The sequence below is a fragment of the Cannabis sativa genome, chromosome 2 (assembly GCF_029168945.1).
Source record: "Cannabis sativa cultivar Pink pepper isolate KNU-18-1 chromosome 2, ASM2916894v1, whole genome shotgun sequence".
In the NCBI taxonomy this organism is placed as follows: Eukaryota; Viridiplantae; Streptophyta; class Magnoliopsida; order Rosales; family Cannabaceae; genus Cannabis; species Cannabis sativa.
Window position 1 is genome coordinate 17,973,736 of NC_083602.1, and position 23,880 is coordinate 17,997,615.

General features: G+C 41.2%; 1 protein-coding gene across 1 annotated transcript; it reads left to right on the plus strand.

The window, feature by feature from the left end:
• Positions 1-16,847: 16,847 nt before the first annotated feature.
• Positions 16,848-18,402, plus strand: LOC133034165 (uncharacterized). Its single transcript, XM_061109201.1, has 3 exons — positions 16,848-16,943; positions 17,631-18,236; positions 18,325-18,402. The coding sequence occupies exons 1-3, from the start codon at positions 16,848-16,850 to the stop codon at positions 18,400-18,402; spliced, it is 780 nt and encodes a 259-aa protein (XP_060965184.1).
• The last annotated feature ends 5,478 nt before the right edge of the window (positions 18,403-23,880 follow it).

Genomic DNA, 23,880 nt, shown 5'->3' on the forward strand with positions numbered 1-23,880 from the left:
CTTCAATCTTCTTACCCCAAATTCACAACTAAACTCACAATATAACAAATAGGATCACTAGCAAATAATAGATGCTCAACTAACATATTTCATGCATCAAAATCCCATAATAAATCCAAGAATTCAGATTGTATAATCACTCAAAAATCATGCTTCAACTAAGCAAACATCAAGCTCAAGAACTTCAACTTCAACTCACCTAATTCTATAAATTTCCAGCAGCAACCATCAAATTTAAACCTGAATTTAAGTAATGTAGAGCTCAACAACAAATTCACAACAAGCTCAAGGAATCAACCCTTAAATCCCAGAAAAACATCACTACTCATCCATGCATGCATTAACAACAAGATCAACACATAATCATGCTCTTTCCATAGTTAAATTTAGCAATGAATCCAAAAATAAAAACTGTAAAAACTACCTCAATCTCCAACTCAAAGCTTAGCACAATCAATTCCCAAAAATCAAGCTCCAACCAAGCTTAATCCTCACACAAATCAAGTTGAAATCAAGAGAGGGTTAGGGAGAGAAAGAGGGTTCGGGTGAGAGGGAGAAGCAACCAGAAAAAGAATTATCAATTCCTTCAAAAATCAATTTTCCAAACATAGTAATTAAAGGTCAAATGACCAAAATGCACTTAGGGCCCAAAGCACACATAGTAATTTTATCATTTCATACTCAATTTAATCCTAAATAAATTTCAGATTATCACTTATCAAATAAAATGCCAATTAAATCAATCCAATTGTATTTCGTGCCCGAACCCGGTTCGACCTGAAATTCCCGGTTGTGACTATACTGCGCCAACCTGTCAGAACACACCTGAAAAGACAACACATGCGTACTATATAATAATATAGCTCCATTAAGCACGTCATTAAATTAATTTCATCGATTTACCCTTCTCGGGTCATAATTACTAAAATGTCCCTGGCTCACCAACGGGGTCTTATCATGTAATAAATCATATTAATTCACATATATCGAACTATATAATAATATAATTCCTCATTTATTCATAATTATCTAATTAGGGTTTTGCTAATCCATTTCTTAATTCCAGGGTATTACAATTACCCCCTCCTTATAGAAATTTCGTCCCGAAATTTACCTGAATAAGTCCGGATATTTCTGCTGCATATCCGTCTCGAGTTCCCAGGTTGCCTCTTCCACTTTACTTTTCCTCCACAGTACTTTCACCAGTGCCACTGTCTTGCTTCTCAAGACTTTGTCCCTTCTATCGAGTATCTGCACTGGTTGTTCCTCATATGACAAGTCTGACTGGAGTTCCAACGCTTCATAACTCAGAACATGGGACGAGTCTGAGACATACTTCCGAAGCATTGAAACATGGAACACATCATGTACAACTGCCAGCGCTGGGGGCATAGCCAACCTGTACGCTACTTGCCCTATCCTCTCAAGGATTTCAAAAGGTCCAATGAACCTCGGGCTAAGTTTTCCTTTCTTCCCAAAGCGTTTAATGCCTTTCATTGGAGATATTCGGAGAAATACCATGCCCCCGACCTGAAAATCAATATATCGGTGCTTTGGATCAGCATAACTCTTCTGCCTACTCTGAGCCGCGAGCATTCGCGCTGTAATCTTTTTAACTGCCTCACTTGTTCTCTGAACAGCTTCGGGACCCAAGAACTTTCTTTCACCCACTTCATCCCAGTGAATGGGCGATCTACACTTTCTTCCATATAAAAGTTCATAAGGAGCCATCCCGATTGTTGCTTGATAGCTGTTATTATAAGAGAACTCGATCAGGGGAAGGTACTTTACCCATGATCCCTCAAAGTCAAGCACACATGCCCGCAACATGTCTTCTAGAATCTGTATCGTCCTCTCGAATTGTCCATGTGTCTGAGGATGAAAAGCTGTGCTGAACTTTAACTGAGTACCCATAGCTCGATGCAGACTCTCCCAGAATCTTGATGTAAACTTCGGATCTCTATCCGACACAATGGATTTTGGGACACCATGAAGACGTATAATTTCTCTAACATACAACTCAGCATACCGAACATGGAGAAATTCGTCCGAACAGGTAAAAAGTGAGCTGACTTTGTAAACATGTCCACTATGACCCACATAGAGTCAAATTGTCCCGTGGTTCTAGGCATACCTACCACGAAGTCCATAGCAATGTCCTCGCATTTCCACGCTGGTATATTCAGTGGTTGTAGTAACCCTGCAGGTCGCTGGTGCTCAGCTTTCACTTGCTGACACGTAAGGCACTTTGCAACATATTCAGCAATGTCATTCTTCATGCCTGGCCACCAGAACATGGCTTTCAGGTCTTGATACATCTTTGTTGACCCTGGATGAATTGAATAAGGAGTCGTGTGAGACTCATCCATGATCTGTTTCTTGATGTTCTCATCCATGGGCACACAAACTCGATTCCCGAATCTCAACATTCCTGTTTCATCTATTGAGAAATCACTAGCCTTCCCTGCCGAAACCCTAGCTCGGGTTTTTATCAATTCTGAATCTTGCTTTTCTGCTTCTTTAATTCTCTCTAAAAGAGTGGATTGCAGAGTAATATTAGCCAATTGCCCCACAACCAACTCAATCTGAGCTCGAGTCATTTCAGTTGCTAGCTGTTGGGAGATTTGCTTCATAATACTCAACTGACTCTGACCTTTTCTACTCAAGGCATCAGCAACCACATTGGCCTTACCAGGGTGATAAAGGATCTCACAATCATAATCCTTCACCAACTCTAGCCAATGCCTCTGCCTCATATTCAAGTCCTTCTGGGTAAAGAAGTATTTCAGACTCTTATGATCAGTGTATATCTCACATTTCTCGCCATAAAGGTAATGCCGCCAAATCTTTAGTGCAAATACCATTGCTGCGAGTTCTAAATCGTGAGTAGGGTACCTATGCTCGTACTCCTTTAACTACCAAGAAGCATAAGCTATTACCTTTCCAGCTTGCATAAGCACACAGCCGAGACCCTATCTCGAGGCATCACAATAAACCACAAACTTTTCCTTATCTGAAGGAAGAGTTAGTACTGAAGCGGTAATTAAGCGTTGCTTTAACTCCAGGAAACTTTTATCACACCGATCAGTCCAAACAAACTTCTTTCTTTCGAGTCAGCTTCGTTAAGGGTACGGCAATCTTTGAAAAACCCTAAACGAACCGACAATAATATCCAGCTAAACCCAGAAAACTTCTGACCTCAGTAGCTGATTTTGGTGCTGGCCAATCCCGAACAACTTCAATTTTGACCGGATCCACCATGATCCCAACTTTATCCACTATGTGCCCCAGAAATGAGACACGAGATAACCAGAATTCACACTTTTTGAATTTAGCATAGAGCTTGTGATCCCGTAACCTTTGTAAAACCGCTATGAGATGCAACTCATGCTCTTCTTCTGACTCGGAGTACACCAAAATATCATCAATGAACACAATCACGCACCTATCCAGGTAGTCTTTAAACACATGATTCATCAAATCCATGAATGTTGTCGGGGCATTAGTGAGTCCAAAAGACATCACAAGAAATTCATAGTGTCCATACCGAGTACGGAACGCAGTTTTCGGGATATCTTCCTCTCAAATTCTCAGCTGATGATAGCCTGAGCAAAGATTGATCTTGGAAAAGATCGTCTTCCCCTTCAGTTGATCAAACAGATCATCAATTCGAGGTAAAGGATACTTGTTCTTAATGGTAAGCTTGTTCAACTCCCGGTAGTCAATACACATTCGCAGGGTTCCATCTTTCTTCTTCACAAACAAAATCGGAGCACCCCAAGGTGAGTAGCTCGGTCTGATGAATCCCAGATTCAGTAACTCTTGCAATTGTATCTTCAATTCCTTCAACTCAGCTGGAGCCATTCGGTACGGTGCCTTAGATACTGGATCCACTCCCGGAACCAATTCAATAACAAATTCAATTTCCCGGGTAGGTGGCAATCCCGGCAAGTCTTCTGGAAAGACATCAAGGAACTCGCATACCAATCTCGTATTTTCAGGCCCTGATGTCACAGGTTGGCTGGTATCCACTGCAGTGACTATGAACCCCAAACAACCTCTACCCATCAGGTCCTTAGCTTTCAACAGTGATATTCTCGGTATGCGTGCCCCCTGAACCTTACCCACGAACACCGCTGGGTTAGTACTATTGGGCTCAAACACTACCATCTTCCGTTTACAGTCAATCATCACTCCATACTTAGGCAGAAAATCCATTCCCAGGATTATGTCAAAATCAGATAATTGTAACTCAATTAGATTGGCGGTCAACTCACAACCGTCAATCCAAAAAGACAAAGACCGAATCCACCTTGTGGATACTACCAGGTCTCCCGAGGGTAACAGGGTTCCAAACCCCGAAGCATAATTATCACATGGCTTATGAAAACTTTCTATCACTCTACTCGTTACATAAGAATGAGTAGCTCCCGAATCAATCAACACAGTATAAGAACAACCATTAATAGACAACTGACCTGTGACAACTGACGAACTAGCATCAGCGTCAGCCTGAGTTATAGTGAAAAGTTGCCCGGGTTCTAAGCAGTATTCTTCTTAGGCTCCTCTTTCTTGGCTTGGGGAAAATCTCTCATAAAGTGGCCCACCATGCCACACTGGAAACATGCCTTGGCTCGACACTCACCAGGGTGATGCTTCTTGCATTTAGGACACTCGGGATATGATTGGAATGAGGACCCGCGACCCTGACGGCCACCTCTATTTCCCCGAAACTTTCTATTTCCCCTTGATGCTCCGGAAGCCTCAGCCTTCCGCTTGTGCTCAGGGTTTCCACTGTCGTCCCCTTACTGATATTACCACTAGCAGAGGGATTTTATGCCATGATGGCATCCTTTGCAGCCTGCTCTTTCATTACTTGCTGCTCGGCCTCCTCGGAAATTAAGGCCAAGTCTACCACTCTCTTATACAGAGTGTCATGTGATGTGGTAATTTTTAAGTCTCGACTGATTATGGCATTCAGTCGTTGAACATACTTCTGTTTTCTGGTGAAATCTGTAGGCACCAGATCACCAGCAAATTTTGACAACCAATTAAACTCCAAAGTATACTCGGCCATAGACATTTTTCCCTGAGTCAACTTCACAAAATCTTCCTGGTGTGAAGTCCCCATAGCAACATTATAAAACTTTTCTTCAAAAAGTTTCATGAATTCCTCCCATGTCATTACACTGACATCTCGGGTCTGACTCACTATATCCCACCAGACGCGGGCATGGTCTTGAAACATGAAGGCCGCATAATTCACCCTCTCAGTTCCCATTACCCCCATATTATCGAGAATACGGGTAACAATGCTCATCCAGTGATCGGCCTTAATAATATGAATACCTCCCAGAAAAGTCGAAGGTTGCAGCTTCACAAACCGCTCGAACACAGAGTCCCGGTACGGCATAATATACCCTTGGTTACCCACCACTGGCACAAGAGCTAGTGGTAACCCTTGATCAACTGGGGCAGAATGTTGCCTTAAACATTGCAACTCTTCCTCTTGACGAAGTATGACACTTCGCATTTCATGGAACATCTGCTGCCAGTCAGCATGACACTTCGCATTTCATGGAACATCTGCTGCCAGTCACCAGGAGGATTAGCATTAACAGCCCCCGCGTTATCCCCCAAATTCTGCGGAGGTGGAGGCGGTGCTGGTGGATCGGTTCGGGTAGCCCCGGGCTCTACTTGCTTGCCATGTGGTCTAGATGATTGCGGAGGGTCCATTACTAGTACCCCTGTAATCAACAAGGCCAGCGAGTTAAGCACAAATACCAAACTTACGCACTTATTGCCTTAAACCCTAACTCATCTATTTACCTCATAAAATATTCACATAAACAAATAGCATTTAAAGCATGGCATCACATAACACATACATACTTTGCATACGGCCTAAAATAGAAAGCGGTAAACAGATGATCACACAAACAGTAAAGTATTTACTCTCAATACTTACTGCACCATGAGTGGAGTTTATCTCTGACGACAAATGTACATGTTTGGCCGGTCTACAGGAAGTTTAAAAACCTTGGCGCTCTGATACCAAATTGTAACGCCGTAAACACTTAGGCACGCTACCTAAATATTTTTATGAAACCCTAATCCCCTATATCAGGATTACTAATCAAAATAGTGCAGAATTTAAACTTTTATATTAAACATAATGAAAATAAGACTTGCAATAAACTTTTAAACAGTTGGGATCCAAAAAATATTTACAAACTTTATTACAAGTCTTTTCTTTCCAGCCGACCTAAGCGGCAAAATAGAATTTCAAAAGTTCATCACAGGTAGACCCTTAACCGGCTTGGTCTGATATGGCTCGAACATGTACATTCTTTGCCCAGCTCCTGAAACTCATGGCTGATCAGCTAATGCCTTACCCTTTCCTGCACAGTAGAGCACCCGTGAGCCAAGCCCAACAAGATAGTATAAATCATAATAAATATCATATGCTCATCATACTATCTAAACAAATATGCCATTAACATATGTCTGTATGACACAGACTTGCATATCACACTAACATGCCCATTTATGTCTACGTGGCATAGACCTATGTGTTGCGCTCACACATCTATTTAAATCTACATGGCGTAGACCCACGTGTTGCTCTCACACGTCTAAATACATTAAGGCCTTAGAATTGGTTCATCTCGGTTATGGTTACCGAGTCCAACCTGATTATGTCTTGAGCGCATAATCCCTAAATCTCATTACAATTAACATGGCATGGCATTTATACACATATATTACTAGGGTAATAACCCTAGGCTATTAGACCATTCCTATTAGGGTAATAACCCTAATCCTGGTTACTAAACATTCATGCATATCATTCTTAATATAAGCGCCACTGTGCATACTCTACGTGCTAATCACTGTCTTACCTATTGTCCAGCAAGAGATAGAGATTCTGAATCCCCGGGTGCTCCTGATCAGGTGTCGGTAATCCTAGTCACACAAATTCAGGATATTCACATTTAAGGTTAACCCCTAATTCCATACTCGTAAAATTCAATCATGGCATTTAAAATTCAGATAATCATACAGAGCTCGGAATGAGCTTTCCAACGATATAAAGAACTCCCAAATCGGAGTTTGAAATCAAAAGTTATGAATTTTCGAATAAACAACTCGAAACTGCCCAAAAAAATGAAGGCGGGCCGCGGCATGCCCAAGCCATGCCGCGGAACCTAGGAAAAAACCCAGGTTCCACCAACAGGGGCGGGCCGCGGCATGCTTCAGAGCATGCCGTAGCATCTGGGTGCAGAACCCAGAAACCAGCAAGTTTTTCCACGAATTTTTAGCAAGAACTTCAATCTTTTTACCCCAAATTCACAACTAAACTCACAATATAACAAATAGGATCACTACCAAAAAATAGATGCTCAACTAACATATTTCATGCATCAAAATCCCATAATAAATCCAAGAATTCAGATTGTATAATCACTCAAAAATCATGCTTCAACTAAGCCAACATCAAGCTCAAAAACTTCAACTTCAACTCACCTAATTCTATCAATTTCCAGCAGCAACCATCAAATTTAAACCTGAATTTAAGTAAGAAAAATACCCTAATCATTTCATCTAGGGCTCAACAACAAAATCACAATAAGCTCAAGGAACCAACCCTTAAATCCCACAAAAACATCACTACTCATCGATACATGCATTATGTAATGACCGCCTTAGTAATTGGATTAGAAAAGGCAATTAGCACCAATTTCTGTCATTTTATAATTATTTGTGAATTTATTTTATTGTGGACCCCAATATTTAGAAATAAATATTAGAGTTATAACTTCTCAATTCCAGAGATTTTATTAAACTCTAGGGGTATTATTTAGCTTATATGTAAAATATATTATTTTTGTAATTTTTGCTCGACGACAACGGAAAATGCGATGGATGGCTAGATTGATCACATGGGTAAGTTTAGAACCTTGTTTCTTAGCGGGAAATATTTTTGAGGAAATAAATTATCGAGTTTGAGCGGGGTTATGGACTTTGACCATTTTACCCCTAGCTTAAGAAATACCCTAGTTTTAAGTCTAAGGGGCATTTTAGTCATTTACTATTAAGTGGATTAGGTGGCTGCCTAATTAGATGGCACATGGCAATTAGTTTTCAGCAAGGGATTAAATTAATCAACCATTTTCTTATTGAAATAAAGTTTAGAAAAAAAAAAGATTAAATTAAGATAGAACTCTCTCTCTCTCTCTCTCTCTCTCTCTCTTTTCTCTTTCGGCTGGGGCAAAAACCAGGGGGAAATCTCACCTTCAAGCTGGTTTTTCTTGGGAATTAATCAAGGTTGTTGTGTTCTTGAAGTAGAGGTAAAACCTAAAACTCTTGGTTATGTGTTTTGAAGTTTTTCTTTAGTTGAGCATGTGATTTTTGAGAATAGGGGCTGTTAAGGTTTAAAGCTTGTGTAATCTGATATCTAAGTTAGTTTTTGAGTTGTTGTAAGCTCTGGTTATTAGTTTTGAAAGGTGGAAATGGAATTGGGTAAGCTTGAGCTTTGAAACTCAAGTTTAGGTCATTAATGGCAAGTTGGAATTTATTGGTTTGTTCTGCGAATTTCTGGTTGATTTAGGTTGTAAATGCACTGTACAGGTATACTGGAGAGTTTGGTAGAGTTTGGTTGGATTTTGAGTTAAGGGGGTTGGTTTTTGGGTTCCCAGCACAGAACCGGTCGACCGGTTCTGGGGAACTTGTACCAACCGGTCGAACGGTTGGTGTCCCAGTTTTGAACTTCCGGATGGGACCCGTCTGCCGGTTGGGGGAATTTTTGGAACCCTAGTTTTTCCCAATTTTGAGATATTTAGGGTATTGCCATGTTTTTTATCGATAGGAAAACTTTTAGTTTTAAGTTTAAATCCCCAGAAAGTGATTTAGCGAGTCACTCATCTGTGTTACAATTAATGTGATTAGGGCATCCATCTAGCACGAGAATTTCCGTTCAGGTCGGCCAGCACACTTGAATTCAGAAAATAGGTAAGAACTGTATATAGCGTGTTATATGTATGATTGTATATGTTTTGGGTGATATCATAGCGGCACAACAATTGTGTCGGTTCGGCAGTACAGGCATCGTACTGGTTAAGAGTGATATTCACCCCAGAGAGTATTAATTGGCGCTATCATAGCGGCACAACAATTGTGTCGGTTCAGCAGTACGGGCACAGTACTGGTTAAGAGTGATATCATGGCCAATTGTACTCTTGGGTGCTATTGATGCTATCATAGCGGTACGAACATAGTGTCGGTCCCGCAGTGCGATCATAGTATTGGTAGTGGGTGATATCATGGTCAATAGCACCAACCATTAAGAATGTTCTTAATCATTTGTTAAGCCTTGTAAATAGGTGTATGGGCACCCAGTTACAAGTCGAAAGTTATATGATATGTTATATGTTTTTCTTACTGAGTCTATTGACTCACAGTTCTACTTTCATGTGTAGGTAAAGGAAAGGCAGAAGCTAAACAGGAGTGAACCCGAGCTAGGGTGAGATTGTACATGTCCAAGCAGCGCGACCTGGAGTGTTCGGTCTCGGGACATCTGGGAGTTATATTTTGGTAGTCGCTAAGCGACTTGTAAATTGTGTATTTTGGGATATAAAGTTTAAAAAGTTTAAAAACGGGATCCCGACATTTGTAAATATTATAATATATTATAAAGTTTATTAATTAATATAAAAGTTTTAATTTGACACGTTTTTCAAGAAAACTCTTCGATTAGCAAAGATTGCACTGTGATTGAAACAACATTGTAGCGTGCCTTAGCATTAGGGCGTTACACATTAACAACAAGATCAACACATAATCATGCTCTTTTCATAGTTAAATTCAGCAATGAATCCAAAAATAAAAACTATAAAAACTACCTCAATCTTCAACTCAAAGCTTAGCACAATCAATTCCCAAAAATCAAGCTCCAACCAAGCTTAAACCTCACACAAATCAAGTTGAAATGAAGAGAGGGTTAGGGAGAGAAAGAGGGTTCGGGTGAGAGGGAGAAGCAACCAGAAAAAGAATTATCAATTCCCTCAAAATCAATTTTCCAAACATAGAATTAAAGGTCAAATGACCAAAATGCCCTTAGGGCCCAAAGCACACATATCACCCACACAAGGGTAATTTTATCATTTCATACTCAATTTATTCCCAAATAAATTTTAGATTATCACTTATCAAATAAAATGCCAATTAAATCAATGCAATTGTATTTCGGGCCCGACCCCGGTTCAGCCCGAAATTCCCGGTTGTGACTATACCGCGCCAACCTGTCAGAACACACCTGAAAAGACAACACATGAATACTATATAATAATATAGCTCCATTAAGCACGTAATTAAATTAAATTCATCGATTTACCCTTCTTGGGTCATAATTACTAAAATGCCCCTAGCTCACCAACGGGGTCTTATCATGTAATAAATCATATTCATTCACATATATCGAACTATATACTATTATAATTCCTCATTTATTCATAATTATCTAATTAGAGTTTTGCTAATACATTACTTAATTCCAGGGTATTACACCATTGCTAGAAGACTTATGAATAAATTGAGCTGTTTATGTACTGGGCGAGACACCTCTGCGAGGTACCCTTGGCAGCGTGTCTTAATCCACGTCAGCGTTGACTTCTTTCAAAACGGATTATGGGAGTGAATTTAAACGGGTATTGGGGTGGGTATGGGGGTGAATTTAAGAAGCGGGTATGGGGGTGGGGGAGCAATCCCCGCACCCGCCCACCCCGTTTACATCCCTATTTATAATATGGATTAGTAAAGGCAATTAGCACTAATTATTTATATTTAATAATTATTTGTTAATTTATTTAATTGTGAGTCTCATTATTAAAGGTGGGCATTAGAGTTATAATTTCTTAATTCTGGAGATTTTATTAAACTCTAGGAGTATTATTTGTATTATATTTGGATTATGCTATTTTTACGATTTTTGCTCGGCGACAACGGAAAATGTGATGGATTGCTAGTTTAATCACATGGTTAAGTCTAGACCCTTTTTCTTAGCAGGATATATGTTGGAGAAAAATAGAATACCGAGTTTGATCGGGATTACGGTTTTTTACCATTTTATCCCTAGGCTTGAATTTGCCTAAGTTAAGCAAAAAGGGGTATTTTAGTAATTTGGCAAGTGGGAATTTGGTGGCAGCCTAGGGAGTTGACACCTAGATTTTGTTATATCGGCAAAGATTAATTTAGTTAATATTTATTCATTTAGGAAAATAAGAGAAAAATAAGGAAAAAGCCAAAAAAAAAAATCAAAGAACACTCTCTCTTTCCCTTCTCTCTCTTCGAACCCAACAAGAACAGCCAGCTTGGGATTGTTTTTTGGTGTAATTGAAGGAGACTTAGCTGAATTCAAGTAGGTTCTAAGCAAAGGTAACCCTAGAATTCTTAATCTCTTGTTTTTGAAGCTTTGATTTTGGTTGAGTATGCAATTTTGAGATATAGGGGCTGTTAGGGTTAGGTTATGTTTGTTGGAAATTATTTTACCAGGATCTTAGATCTACTCACAAGTATGTTTATTAACATCCTAAATAAGAACTTTCTAAAACGATGAAATAAACACATATAAAGTTTAGGAAACCTTACATTGGGTGCAGCAGAATAATATGACTCCTTCCGTTCAAATATCTAGCCCTTGATTCCTTTCTGTAGCAGAGCATTATCAATATCTGAACCTGGATCTCTTTCTCTGAATCTTTGATGCTGAAACTCCTTTGCTGATGATCTTTCTTCACGATCTTCCTCACTATGATTGAGGTATCACTTGATGTGTGTGGGCACTACTCATACACTAAGGATTTCGAAATTCAAGAGGGAAGAGAAAGAAGAAGTGGCAGCTAAAGATAGGGAGAGAGAAGGCTCAGTTTTTTTCTGATGTAGAAAGTCTCAGAAGAAAAGTCTCTTTTTCCTGAAGCCTTCACTATCTATTTATAGCATTCCACTAGGGTTAGATTTGAATTATATGGCATTAAAATAATGAAAAAATCAACTTAAAAAACTACAATAGGTGGCCGGCCATGGCTTTAATGGATTGGGCCTTGCTTTTTGCAATTTTGTAATTTTAACACCTTTTGTATCTGATTTTCTCAAAAATGCCAATTTCTTAATTCAACCATTTAAATGCCAATTCTAACTATTTAATAACTATAAATAATTATTAAATAATATTTTCATTTATCATATTTATTAATTGAACCATACAAAGTATCATAATTAACAAATATGCCCCTATAAACTCTTTCTTTACAATTTCGCCCTTACTTAGTGAAAATTTCACAAATAGACATAGTCTAATTTGTGAATTATAATTGATTAATCAAAACCAATTACATGAGTCTTACAAGCAATATTATCTCAACTAGTGGGGGGACCATGGGTCTATATAACCGAGCTTCCAATAAGTAGATCAAGAATTTAGCACTAAAATTCACTAACTTATTAATTCTTCGTTGAATCCACGCATAGAACTTAGAATTGCACTCTCAGTATATAGAATGCTCTATATGTTCCACCATATAGACACATCATTAGTTATCCATTGTTATAATCCTAATGTGATCAATTATCCTCTATATGAATGATCTACACAGTAAAGGGATTAAATTACCGTAACACCCTACTATGTATTTTATCCTTAAAACACTTGACCCCGTATAAATGATATTTCAGCTTATGTGAAATGAGATCTCCACCATTTATTTTCGTTTGGTCAAGCTCGAAGGAGATCATCCTTTGCTTACTATTCGCCAGATAGAAGCTATAGATTCCATGTTTATGCTAGCGCTCCCACTCAATTGCACTACCGTGTTTCCAAAATGTACGTATCACCCTGACCTAAAAGTAGGCTTAACTAACAAATCAAAGAACACGAATAGCCTTTCAAGATTGAGCCTAATCATAACAGGATTAAGATCATTTGATCTAGGATCAACTTGGCGATATTGACTTGAATAGATTCTACGGTAAGTTTAATTAAATCTAAGTCAAAGTTCAATATCGGTCCCTTCCGATGCATACTCCATGCATCCAACCTGAGCTTTACTTTAACCAATGTTCTGGAAAGAACATAGTATTTCTCCAAATACAAGTAAACTCTTGTTGTAGATTATCATATCAGTAAAACCCTGTGTCTGATAAATCTAGAAAACTTTATTCACATAGTCATGTTTACTTTCCAATGTGTTGACAGCACAATAAACAGGATCAAGTATGTGAAAAGGGTTTCAGATGAATCTATACATTATGTACATATAATCATGAAATAAATCATGTGAACCATGCAACATTAAATGTTATTTCTGATCTATATTAATAAGTAAATCTGATTATATTGAAATGAGTTTTATTTAGGGCATAAAACCCAACAATGTTATGTTATAATTCGATTTCTAAGCTTAAATTGAGTTGATTTTATGTTCTTGTTACTGTATTTGATGATTGTTGTGGTGGATAACCATGTTTGAGTTTGAAAACTCAAACTTGGGTCATCAATGGCATGTTTTGTTTCAGAGTGTTTTTTTGGGTTTTATTGCTTGGATTATATTGTGTAAGCTTATTATAGGTGTTTTGGAAGTTTTGGTAGCATTTGGACATGTTTTGAGCAGGTTATGAATTGTTGGGGGAACCTTGGTGCAAACCGGTTAACCGATTTGCCAGGACCTGTAAAAACGGTTAACCGGTTTTGGCAGATTCCCCGAACAACTCATTTCCTCGATTCGCATCCAATTCAATGCCTCGTTTGGGTGATTTCCAGTTTTTTAGGGTATTGTGGTTCCTTTTAGTAATAGTAGAACCTTAAGATGTAGGTTCGAGTTTTTTGGATTAGAGTTTTAGCGTGTGATTTACCCGGTTATGTTATGTGATGAGGGCATCCATCTAGCACGAGACTTTCCGTTCAGTCAGCCAACTCACTTGAATTCGGAAAAGAGATAAGGACAACGTATAATATGTGATATGACTATGCGAATGTATGTATGTGTTAATGTATATGCATGCTTATATGGTTAGTACACTACCAACACTTATACTGAAAAATAATATAGAGTGCATTGGTATAGTGTATGTGGTTTAAAGAGTACATTACGATGTTACCAGCACAAGTGCGGAAAAGTACAGGGTGTGCGTGGTATATCACTTAGTGGTACTCAGGGTACAAAACAAAACCTAAGAACACTCGTACAATGTTGGTATAAAGTGTATGTGGTACAGTGGCTGTACCCTAGTATGGACTGTTCTTACTCATTTCTTAAGCCTTATAAATAGGTGTATGGGCGCCTAGATACAAGTCAGTATTATGTGATATGTTATATGCTTTTCTTACTGAGTCTGTAGATTCACAGTTCTACTTTTATGTGTAGGTAAAGGAAAGGCGAAGGCTGAACAGGAGTGAGCTTGAGCTAGGATGAGGTTGTACATGTCATGGCGGCGCGACCTAGAGTGTTTGGCCTCGGGATATCTGGGGTTTCCATTTTGTAGTCGCTGTGCGACTTGACATCTGTATTTTGTATATTTTGTAAAATTTAACAACAGGATCCCGACACTTGTAAATATTTTATTAAAGTTTATAAAGATTCATAGTTAGTACTAAAGTTTTAATTTGACACAATTTTCAAGAAAATTCTTTGATTAGCAAAGATAGCACTGCAATTGAAAAATAATTGTAGCGTGCCTTAGCATTAGGGCGTTACATTATTTTATGTTGCATGGTTCACATGATTTATTTTATGATTATATCTTAATGTATAAATTCTATTAAGTCCAAAATATATATATGTTCATGATTATAGTGTCGTCAGTGTTATAGTGAGATTTCTCTTACCTAAAAACTCGAGACCAGACCCCTACTTAGAGGACACGTATACTCAGATTTTCCAAAGAAAGCTGAGACGTCCCTGAGGGACTCCTCGAAGTTTTAAACCTCGCTTAAGATAGAATCAGCGAGAGGTGGCGATCATGACCGAAGTCTAATCGCATCCGAGACAAGAGAGTAGCTCGCATATATCAAATATATGCGAGCATCCTCCCTGTGTCCTTATATCAACCAGGAGAACGATTCTCTACAAATATGAGTTAGTCTTAAGAACTCTGCAGCCTTTATAATGTAATATAGGCTTGCATAACTAGGCCCTATCAGCCCGTCATGCGATGTCCACAAGAGGCGACTACCTAAGGACGCAGACATCCCGAGCATAATTGATGAACCCGCAAGTTTATCACCAGAATATGGACAGCCAACTCGCAGATATAGAATACGCATACGTTGATAAACTTAGTAACTACCGTTCATTTATTAATGTTAACGTTGTTTAGTTAATTATTGTAATTCAATGTGTAAAAACGGATTGACAATGAATGCAATCCCTGTATAACTAATTGGACGCCTGCTTTGTATATAAAGGGGTGATCCACCGTGAAATGGCACCTACGGAAACTCTTGCTACAGTGGACTAAGCAGATCGTGATCTCACTGAACCACTATAATTCTTTGTCTCATTATTATTTTCCAGTTTTTTGTTAATTATTTCTCATTCCCAGTTGAGTACTCGCCATTCTAGGTTGAATACTCGCACTTGTTCTTTCACGTAAATTGCTTCTTGTTACTAATAATATCATATAATTTGGTGTTGCGAAATTCACTCGACAACATTTGGCACCGTCTGTAGGAACGAGAACTAAGATCTTATTCATTTCAAGAAAAATACCATCATGGCTGGAAATCAAACAAACGGAGGAGCTAACAACGGGTCCATCAACATTGGGATGATGAACGTACCATTATCCGGAGCTGGAATGCCGCTTGTGGACGTCGTTAATGGCAGAGTAGGGAGGAGCAACATCAGACCTCTCAACCTGTTCCCAGAAACAACTGACCCTCAAGTCGGGGATACATCCACACCACCAGCCACCATGCATTTTCCCCCCGTCACTCCGGCAGTGGTATCCGAGGGAATCATCCAGCTTACCACTGATCAATATACTGCGATTCAGGACCAACTGCGTGCACTACAGGCCGAAGTGGATGGACAGAACCAGGCCCGACGCCCCCCTCGAGTCCCTACTACTCGCACGGACAACCCTCAGGTAACAAATTCTAGACGTCATACTAACCGTGTATGCAGGGAACGAAGAACAAACCCTGAAGGTTTGGACCTGAACCATCCAACATCGAGGGACCAATCCGTGAGGTATCCAAACCAGGGCACGCAGGTTGATGAAGACCCTGAACGACGCAATCCTCGCAGTCGACCATCAAGAGACAACGACGCAGAATCAGCCTCTTCGTCATCGCATGGTCGTACGCCAAGTAGATATACAAGGTCCGGCTCTGTAGAAACGCAGCAGGGGGGACATATCAGGTACATCGAGGTGATCTGCATGATCACCTCAACGTAGTTTTTAGAGCGCGTTCTCGCGTCCCTCATAACGCGGAGACATTCCGTGATCCCCATGCAGACGATCAGGGTGTCGACACTCACAATAACCCGCCTACCGCGCGGATCGCGACAACTGGGATCACCGTCCCAGCAAACCTCGCCGCAGTAGTTGCGACTCCCGCAGTCGCAGCAGCCCCGACTCCTGCGACTGGAGGGATTGACCAAAGCATGCTTCTGCAAGCTTTAAAAATGCTCGAGCAGCAACGAAAGCCCATATACAAGTTGCATGGGACCTCACCCTTCACTACGAAAGTGCGACAAGCCCAACTTCCCAAGGGATTTCGTCTATCTGAATCCCTAAAGTATAAAGGTACTTCTAACCCTATAGATTATCTTGAAAAATTCAATACTATAATGGAGGTGGATCAGGTACCACAGCTTGCAAAATGCCGCATTCTTGCGGCAACACTCGAGGAGAACGCCCACGATTGGTTTACCCAATTGCCTGAGGCATCAATATCGACATGGGAAACCTTCGTTGACTTATTCCTCACACATTTCCAGGCTACGATGACCTATAGGCCACCTTATACGACTTTGGCCAACATCAAGCAAGAACCCAGTGAGTCTTTACAAGACTATTTTAAATTGTTTAATGCAGAGGTAACAAAAGTCGAGAAGGCTCCCGAGTCTTCGCTTGTTTGTATGCTGATAACAGGTATTTTGCCGAGGACCGACTTCTGGAAGGAGTTACAAGCTCGAAGACCAGAATCCTTAGTCGAATTCTTCGCCATGGCCGAACCCCATAAGAGAATCGAGAATTCTCTGGCAGAGTTGGAGAAGGGCAAGGACAAACACAAATCACCAATACCGCGTTCATGATCTCGCAGTCCCCGAGGGAAGAACTCCAGGGGCCGAAGCCCAAGGAGACGCAGCCCGCGGAGACAGCGAAGTCCGAAGTTGGCCAAGTCTCCTCCCAAGAAGGAATCCTCGCCGAAGAGGAAGGGCGGACCTCGTTTTGTCAATTATACTGAACTCGCAGTACCCCGAGACCATATCTATGCAATCGAAGAGAGAAACGGAGTCTTCAAGAAGCTGCCCCCCATCAGGGGAAATCGCGACAGAAGAGACCCCAAAAAATTCTGTAAGTACCACAAAGACATTGGTCATACTACCTTAGAATGTTGGGTCTTGCAGGATGAAATCGAGGAGCTGATTCGGAGAGGAAAGTTTGACAAGTATAAGAAGGGCGAGGAAAGTCATCCCCGAGCGGATGACAAAGGAGAAAACCAAAATGCGAGCGGTTCTAGAACACCTCGCAACATCTTAACTATCATTGGAGGACCCCATATCGCAGGAGACTCCTACAAGTCGCAAGAGCAATATGCCAGAGAAGCCAAGGAAAAGTCGTTCACCAATGTGAACAATCTTAGTGAGCGGCCCGAGAAGCTATTTAAGAAGGAATGCGATGACATCACCTTTATGGAGAGTGATGCGAGATGGGTCCATCATCCGCATTCTGATGCACTAGTTATCGTCGCCAATATTGGCGGGGATAATGTCCACCGCATACTCGTCGACAGCGGAAGTTCAGTGAATCTGTTGAACTTCCAAGCTTTCAAACAAATGGGATTGCAGGAGAAGGACCTGCGGCCTGTGACGTCGAGCATCTATGGCTTTACTGGCGACATCATAGCATTAAAAGGAATGATCAAACTCCCAATCACCTTGGGAACTGCCCGGGTAAGAGCCAAGTCAATGGCTGACTTCGCAGTAATCGACCAGTATTCTGCATATAATGCCGTGATTGGTCGACCGATCCTGAAGGAGATGAAGATCATAACCTCGATCTATCATCTCACAATGAAGTTCCCTACTCCCGCTGGAGTAGGTTCTGTACGAGGAGTCCAAGCAAATTCGCGAGAATGCTACAACACAGCAGTCAAGCTCGCGGAAAAAAGGACAGTAAATGTTATCTACCTGTTGGAGGCGCCACCTCCTCGCCAGGAGATCCTCAAATCGAGGAGGTGCCGCACATAGATGAACCAGATTTGGATCCAAGAATCCTCGATCATGATGCCGCAGCCCAAGCCGCGGAAGACACCATTGAGGTACCTATAGATCCTGTAGATAATAGCAAAGTATTAAAAATTGGTTCTAAGTTAAATTTTCAGCAACGAGAACAATTAACGACCTTCTTAAAGCAAAATCTTGATGTTTTGGCTTGGAAACATTCAGATATGGTCGGAATATCTCCGCAAGTCATGTGTCATCGCTTGAACATTGACCCCGAGGTACGAGGTGTCCGACAAAAGTGCCGCAAAATGGACCCTGCGAGGTACCAAGCTCTAAAAGAAGAAGTCGACTGCCTCCTTGCCTGCGGCTTTATACGGGAGTCGTTTTACCCCAACTGGTTAGCGAACCCCGTACTCGTGCCTAAGCCTAATGGCTCATGGCGCACATGTGTTGACTTTACAGACCTAAACAAAGCCTGTCTCAAAGACAGCTTTCCCCTTCCTAGCATTGACGAGCTTGTTGATGCCACTGCAGGTCACGAACTCCTGAGCTTTATGGACACATACTCGGGATATAATCAAATCCCGATGTATGAGCCCGACCAGGAACACACCTCGTTCATTACTGATCGAGGACTATACTGTTACAAAGTAATGCCCTTTGGTTTAATAAACGCATGTGCGACTTATCAGAGGCTGGTGAATATGATATTCGCAGATCTCATTGGAAACACCATGGAAGTATATGTTGACGATATGCTCGTGAAATCTCAGCATGCGAAGGATCATATTGCCCATTTACAGGCCATGTTCGATATATTGCGATGGTATAAGATGCGGCTAAACCCTCTGAAATGTGTCTTTGGAGTTGGCTCCGGGAAATTCCTTGGGTTCATGGTTAACCAGCGAGGAATAGAGGCCAATCCTGCGAAGATCAGGGCATTGGTGGAAATGCCATCACCAACCAAGCCAAAAGAGGTCCAAAGCCTCACAGGTAAAGTCGCTGCTTTAAACCGCTTTATATCGCGATCTATTGATAAGTGCAAGGAGTTTTTTCAGATTCTAAAAGGCAACAAAAAGTTCCACTGGACCGAAAAATGAGAGTAGGCTTTTCAAACCTTAAAAGCGCATTTGGGGCAACCTCTGATCTTATCAAAGCCAATGACCGGTGAAGTCTTGTCCATCTATTTAGCAGTATCAGAATATGCGATTAGTTCAGTACTAATACGCGAGGATCAAGGACGGCAATACCCGGTGTATTATGTCAGTAAGCGATTACTGGATGCCGAGACACGCTACCCCCAAATAGAAAAGTTGGTGTTTGCCTTGATAACATCGTCAAGGAAATTGCGACCTTATTTCCAGGCTCACAGTATCTAGGTTTTGACAAACTACCCCTTAAGTCAAATTTTGGCAAAACTAGAAGCATCGGGGAGGTTATTGAAATGGGCGATGGATTTGAGTCAATTCGACATCAAGTATAAACCAAGAACTGCGATCAAGGGGCAAGCCCTAGCAGATTTTATCCTTGAATTCCCCAGCACCGAGGTAGCACTCATAGAAGACAAAAGCGACATTGCTATAGCGAAAAGAGAGCTGTGGACATTGTACGTCGACGGAGCCTCAAATAACGAGGGCTCTAGTAGCGGAATCTTATTAATCAGTCCCAACAATTTTAAGGTACATGTTGCTTTACGTTTTGAATTTGCTGCATCTAACAATGAAGTCGAGTATGAGGCATTAATCGTAGGATTGAAACTCGCTCTCGAGATGAAAGTCGAGTATCTTCAGGCTTTTAGCGACTCCCAAATCGTGGTGTGCCAGGTGAATGGAGAATATCTGGCAAGAGGCGGGAGATTGGTTAAATATTTAGCCATTGTATGCGAACTAATGCAGAAATTCAAAAAAGTAATTGTGTCTCGAATACCGCGTGCTCAAAATTCACACGCAGACGCATTGGCCCGTTTGGCCTCAACTAGAGAAGCCGAATTGCTCGATGTAATTCCGGTAGATGTATTGACTCACCCAACTATAAATCAAGAAGTGATCATGGAGATAGATATCGTTCAGGAGGTCACCTGGATAACTCCAATAGTCGCATACCTAGAAAAGGGTGTTATACCCGATGACAAGGTAGAAGCAAGAAAGCTACGACAACGAGCCGCCCGATATGTAATGTATGATCAAAGGTTGTATCGCAGAAGTTTTAGTCAACCGCTACTCAAATGCATCAGCGGGGAAGATTGCGGTTATATACTTCGTGAGGTACACGGGGGAATTTGCGGCAATCATACAGGGGGTAACTCCCTTGCATTAAAAATCATGCGACAAGGGTATTACTGGCCAACCTTGCGACAAGATGCTCTCGCTTTTGCGAAGAAATGCGACAGGTGCCAGCGAATAGCCACATATACCCACCAACCTCCGAGTAACCTACACTCTATCACAAGTCCATGGCCCTTCGCGGTATGGGGGATCGACTTAATAGGCGAGCTACCTAAAGGGAAAGGTGGAGTCAAATATGCGGTAGTCGCAGTAGATTATTTCACGAAATGGGCCGAAGCCAAAGCACTCGCAACCATCACAGCAACTAAATTGCGCGAGTTTGTCTATAACTCCATAATTTTTCGATTTGGTATTCCATACAAGCTCATTTCAGACAATGGAAAGCAGTTCGATTGTAAAGAGATGCGACAATTATGTGACGATCTGGGAATCAAGAAGGCGTTCTCCGCAGTTGCTTACCCGCAAAGCAACGGGCGGACTGAAGCTGTTAACAAAATAATAAAACATACCATTAAAGGGAGACTAGAAGAACGCAAGGGGACTTGGCCAGATGAGCTATCGCAAGTCCTTTGGTCTTACAATACGACTCCTCGATCCACAACTGGCGAAACACCCTTCTCGCTTTCCTACGGGTGCGAGGCCATGGTGCCAGTTGAAATTGGGGCAGGTTCCCTACGCAGAGATGTTTTCAACATCTTGCAGAATGAAGAAAAACAGTCACTCTACCTCAATCTTCTGAAAGAAAAACGCGATCAAGCACACTTAAAAAATGCGGCTTACCAACGACAAACTGCAAGATACTTTAATTCTAAGGTAAAAGCAAAAGTCCTGCGAACAGTAGACTTGGTCCTTAGAAGAGTAATGCCAAATACCAAGAACCCAGCGCATGGGGTCTTTGGGGATAATTGGGAAGGACCGTATCTCATCGCGGAAAAAATAGGTGACGCTACATACCGACTCGCAGCACTCGATGGTACTGTGATTCCACGAGCTTGGAATGGCGAAAGCCTAAAATTATATTATCAATAGTACTCGCATCATTAAATTATGTTCACTTTGTACTTATACTTAGTCATTTTTTATAAAAAAAAATCCTAAGTATAGGGGAGTATATATACCATAATGTACTATTGATCATATAAAGGAAATGCCTCATATTTGTTAATTCTTCAAGTTTAAACAAATTTTGTCAAATCTTGTGAGATTTTCTACTTATTACACCAGGCTGTAATTAAAGTCGAATATATTAAAACGCGAGTACCCGTGTACTGCAAAAATGTTAAACATTAAATATCCCCGCGAGGATATGAATTAGTCCAAAATAAATTGTAAATTTGTCTAAGTACAGAGTGCGAGTACCCCTGTACCGCATAAAAAAAAACTAGCGAATTCAAAAGAAATATAGTTCAAACATAGAAGGGAAAAATCAAGCGTTGGGAGCAGCAGGAACAAATTCATCCGCGACTTTACTGGCCACCTCGTTCTCGACCTCCTCCACCTCCGCGACTTCGGTCTCCTCGAAAAGGTTCCCTCCACCACCTTGAGTTGGTGTGGGTGACATAGCGCGAAAAGCTTCGGCCATTTCCGTGGCTTTCGCTCCAAGGATCGATAAATCGAAGTCTGGAACTTTGGAAAGAATAGTATAGATGTAGTCCAAGACCGCCTAGTCGTACTGTTTCTTGCCGTTCTCCTTCTCAGTTTCCAGGTCGCGAGACATCTCTTCAATCTTTGCCTTGGCTTCAAGCTCGACCTGCTCCTTGGCCTTACGAAGTTCCTCTAATTCTTTGGCCTTAGAAGACGCATCTTGTTTCAGCTTCTTAATGTCTTCTTGAAACTAAGCAATATGTTTCTTCGCGAGTTCAACCTCTTTGGGCCCTACGGCAAAAGCCTTCGCAAACGTAGCCATGAACTGCGAAGCTAACTCCGCAGCGCGAGGAAGCAGCTCCTCTGAAGATGACTTGTCAATCTTCAACAAGAACTCATCGCTGACAAACCTCTCCTGAAGACACAGCACTTGACGAGCTCGAGCCGCTGGATCGATCACAACCTTCTTCCCTTTCTCTTGAACACCCTTAGCAGGCCTCTTGGAGGAATCTGCGATACGAGTAACAACCACATCACTTTTCCTCTTCTGGGATGTAATAGGAGAGGTCGCTGCTGTCCCGGGTTTTAGTTTGCGGTTGAGCATAGGAGCAGACTTTAGGAAAGTCATTTCTGCGATTAAACAAAGAAAAAAAAATAAGGGGCAATATAAATAGGGATGAAAATTCTAACACCCTAAGTTTGCATATGCGATAAAATGCCTGATGATGGTCGAGGAGTTTGCTTGGAAAGGCGTTTATCAATTCGCTCTTGCTGCTTTTCAGAAGGTTCCTTATACACCGGCTCTCTCCAAAGACTCGCGTTCTTAGGGATCAGTTTATGTTCGCGAAGTTTAGCAGTCGTACATAACAATCGCCAGTCACGATCCTGTACAGGAAGGCTTCCAAGAATTTCAGCTGTTTCTCTGCGAGTCGCGTCGAGTGTGGGACGAGATGGTCTATCTGCAAAAACCAAAAGAAAAGAGCAAGTCAGATTAAAACCTCAAAACAACTCAGAAAAATGTCTAAGTCAGAAAACATGCGACGTACTAGGTCGACAGTTAAAATCAGTTCTAATCCCTGTGACTTTGAATATGTAGAACCACTTTGATTTCCAATCTCCCATATTAGATACCATCCCTTCTACCCCGTTAATTTCAGAAGTCGCCCATTTGTTAAAGCAGTAGAAACCATTGTGAAGGCCTACGCTTTTTATATCGCAGAAGTAGCTAAACTCTTCTACCGAGGGAGCCCTATGAACATACTCCATATACATCGCATAAAAAGCCAGGGTGGTGCGATAACTGTTGGGAGTTAGCTGGAAAGGTGATACGTCATAACGTTTGAGGATAGCTGCGATAAAGGGATGGAAAGGGAATGATACCCCACATCAGAGAATGGGTATTGAGATTACCACATCCTCTGTGGGAATGATCGCTGGATTTGTAAAAGGAAGGTGCGCCCTCTGAGTTGGCTTAGGTCGCAAAGACGCAAGTCGCAGCAGGTTCAGCTTCGTAAAGGTGGTGAGGTCCAATTTGGTAACCCTCGAAACCAAATCCTCGCACG

Coding starts and splice junctions, on each gene's coding strand:
- LOC133034165 (XM_061109201.1), top strand. CDS start 16,848: ATGGAGGTGGATCAGGTACCACAGCTTGCAAAATGCCGCATTCTTGCG. Junction 16,944..17,630: donor GGTTTACCCAATTGCCTGAG/GCATCAATATCG, acceptor TGGGTCTTGCAG/GATGAAATCGAGGAGCTGAT. Junction 18,237..18,324: donor AGTATTCTGCATATAATGCC/GTGATTGGTCGA, acceptor CCGCTGGAGTAG/GTTCTGTACGAGGAGTCCAA.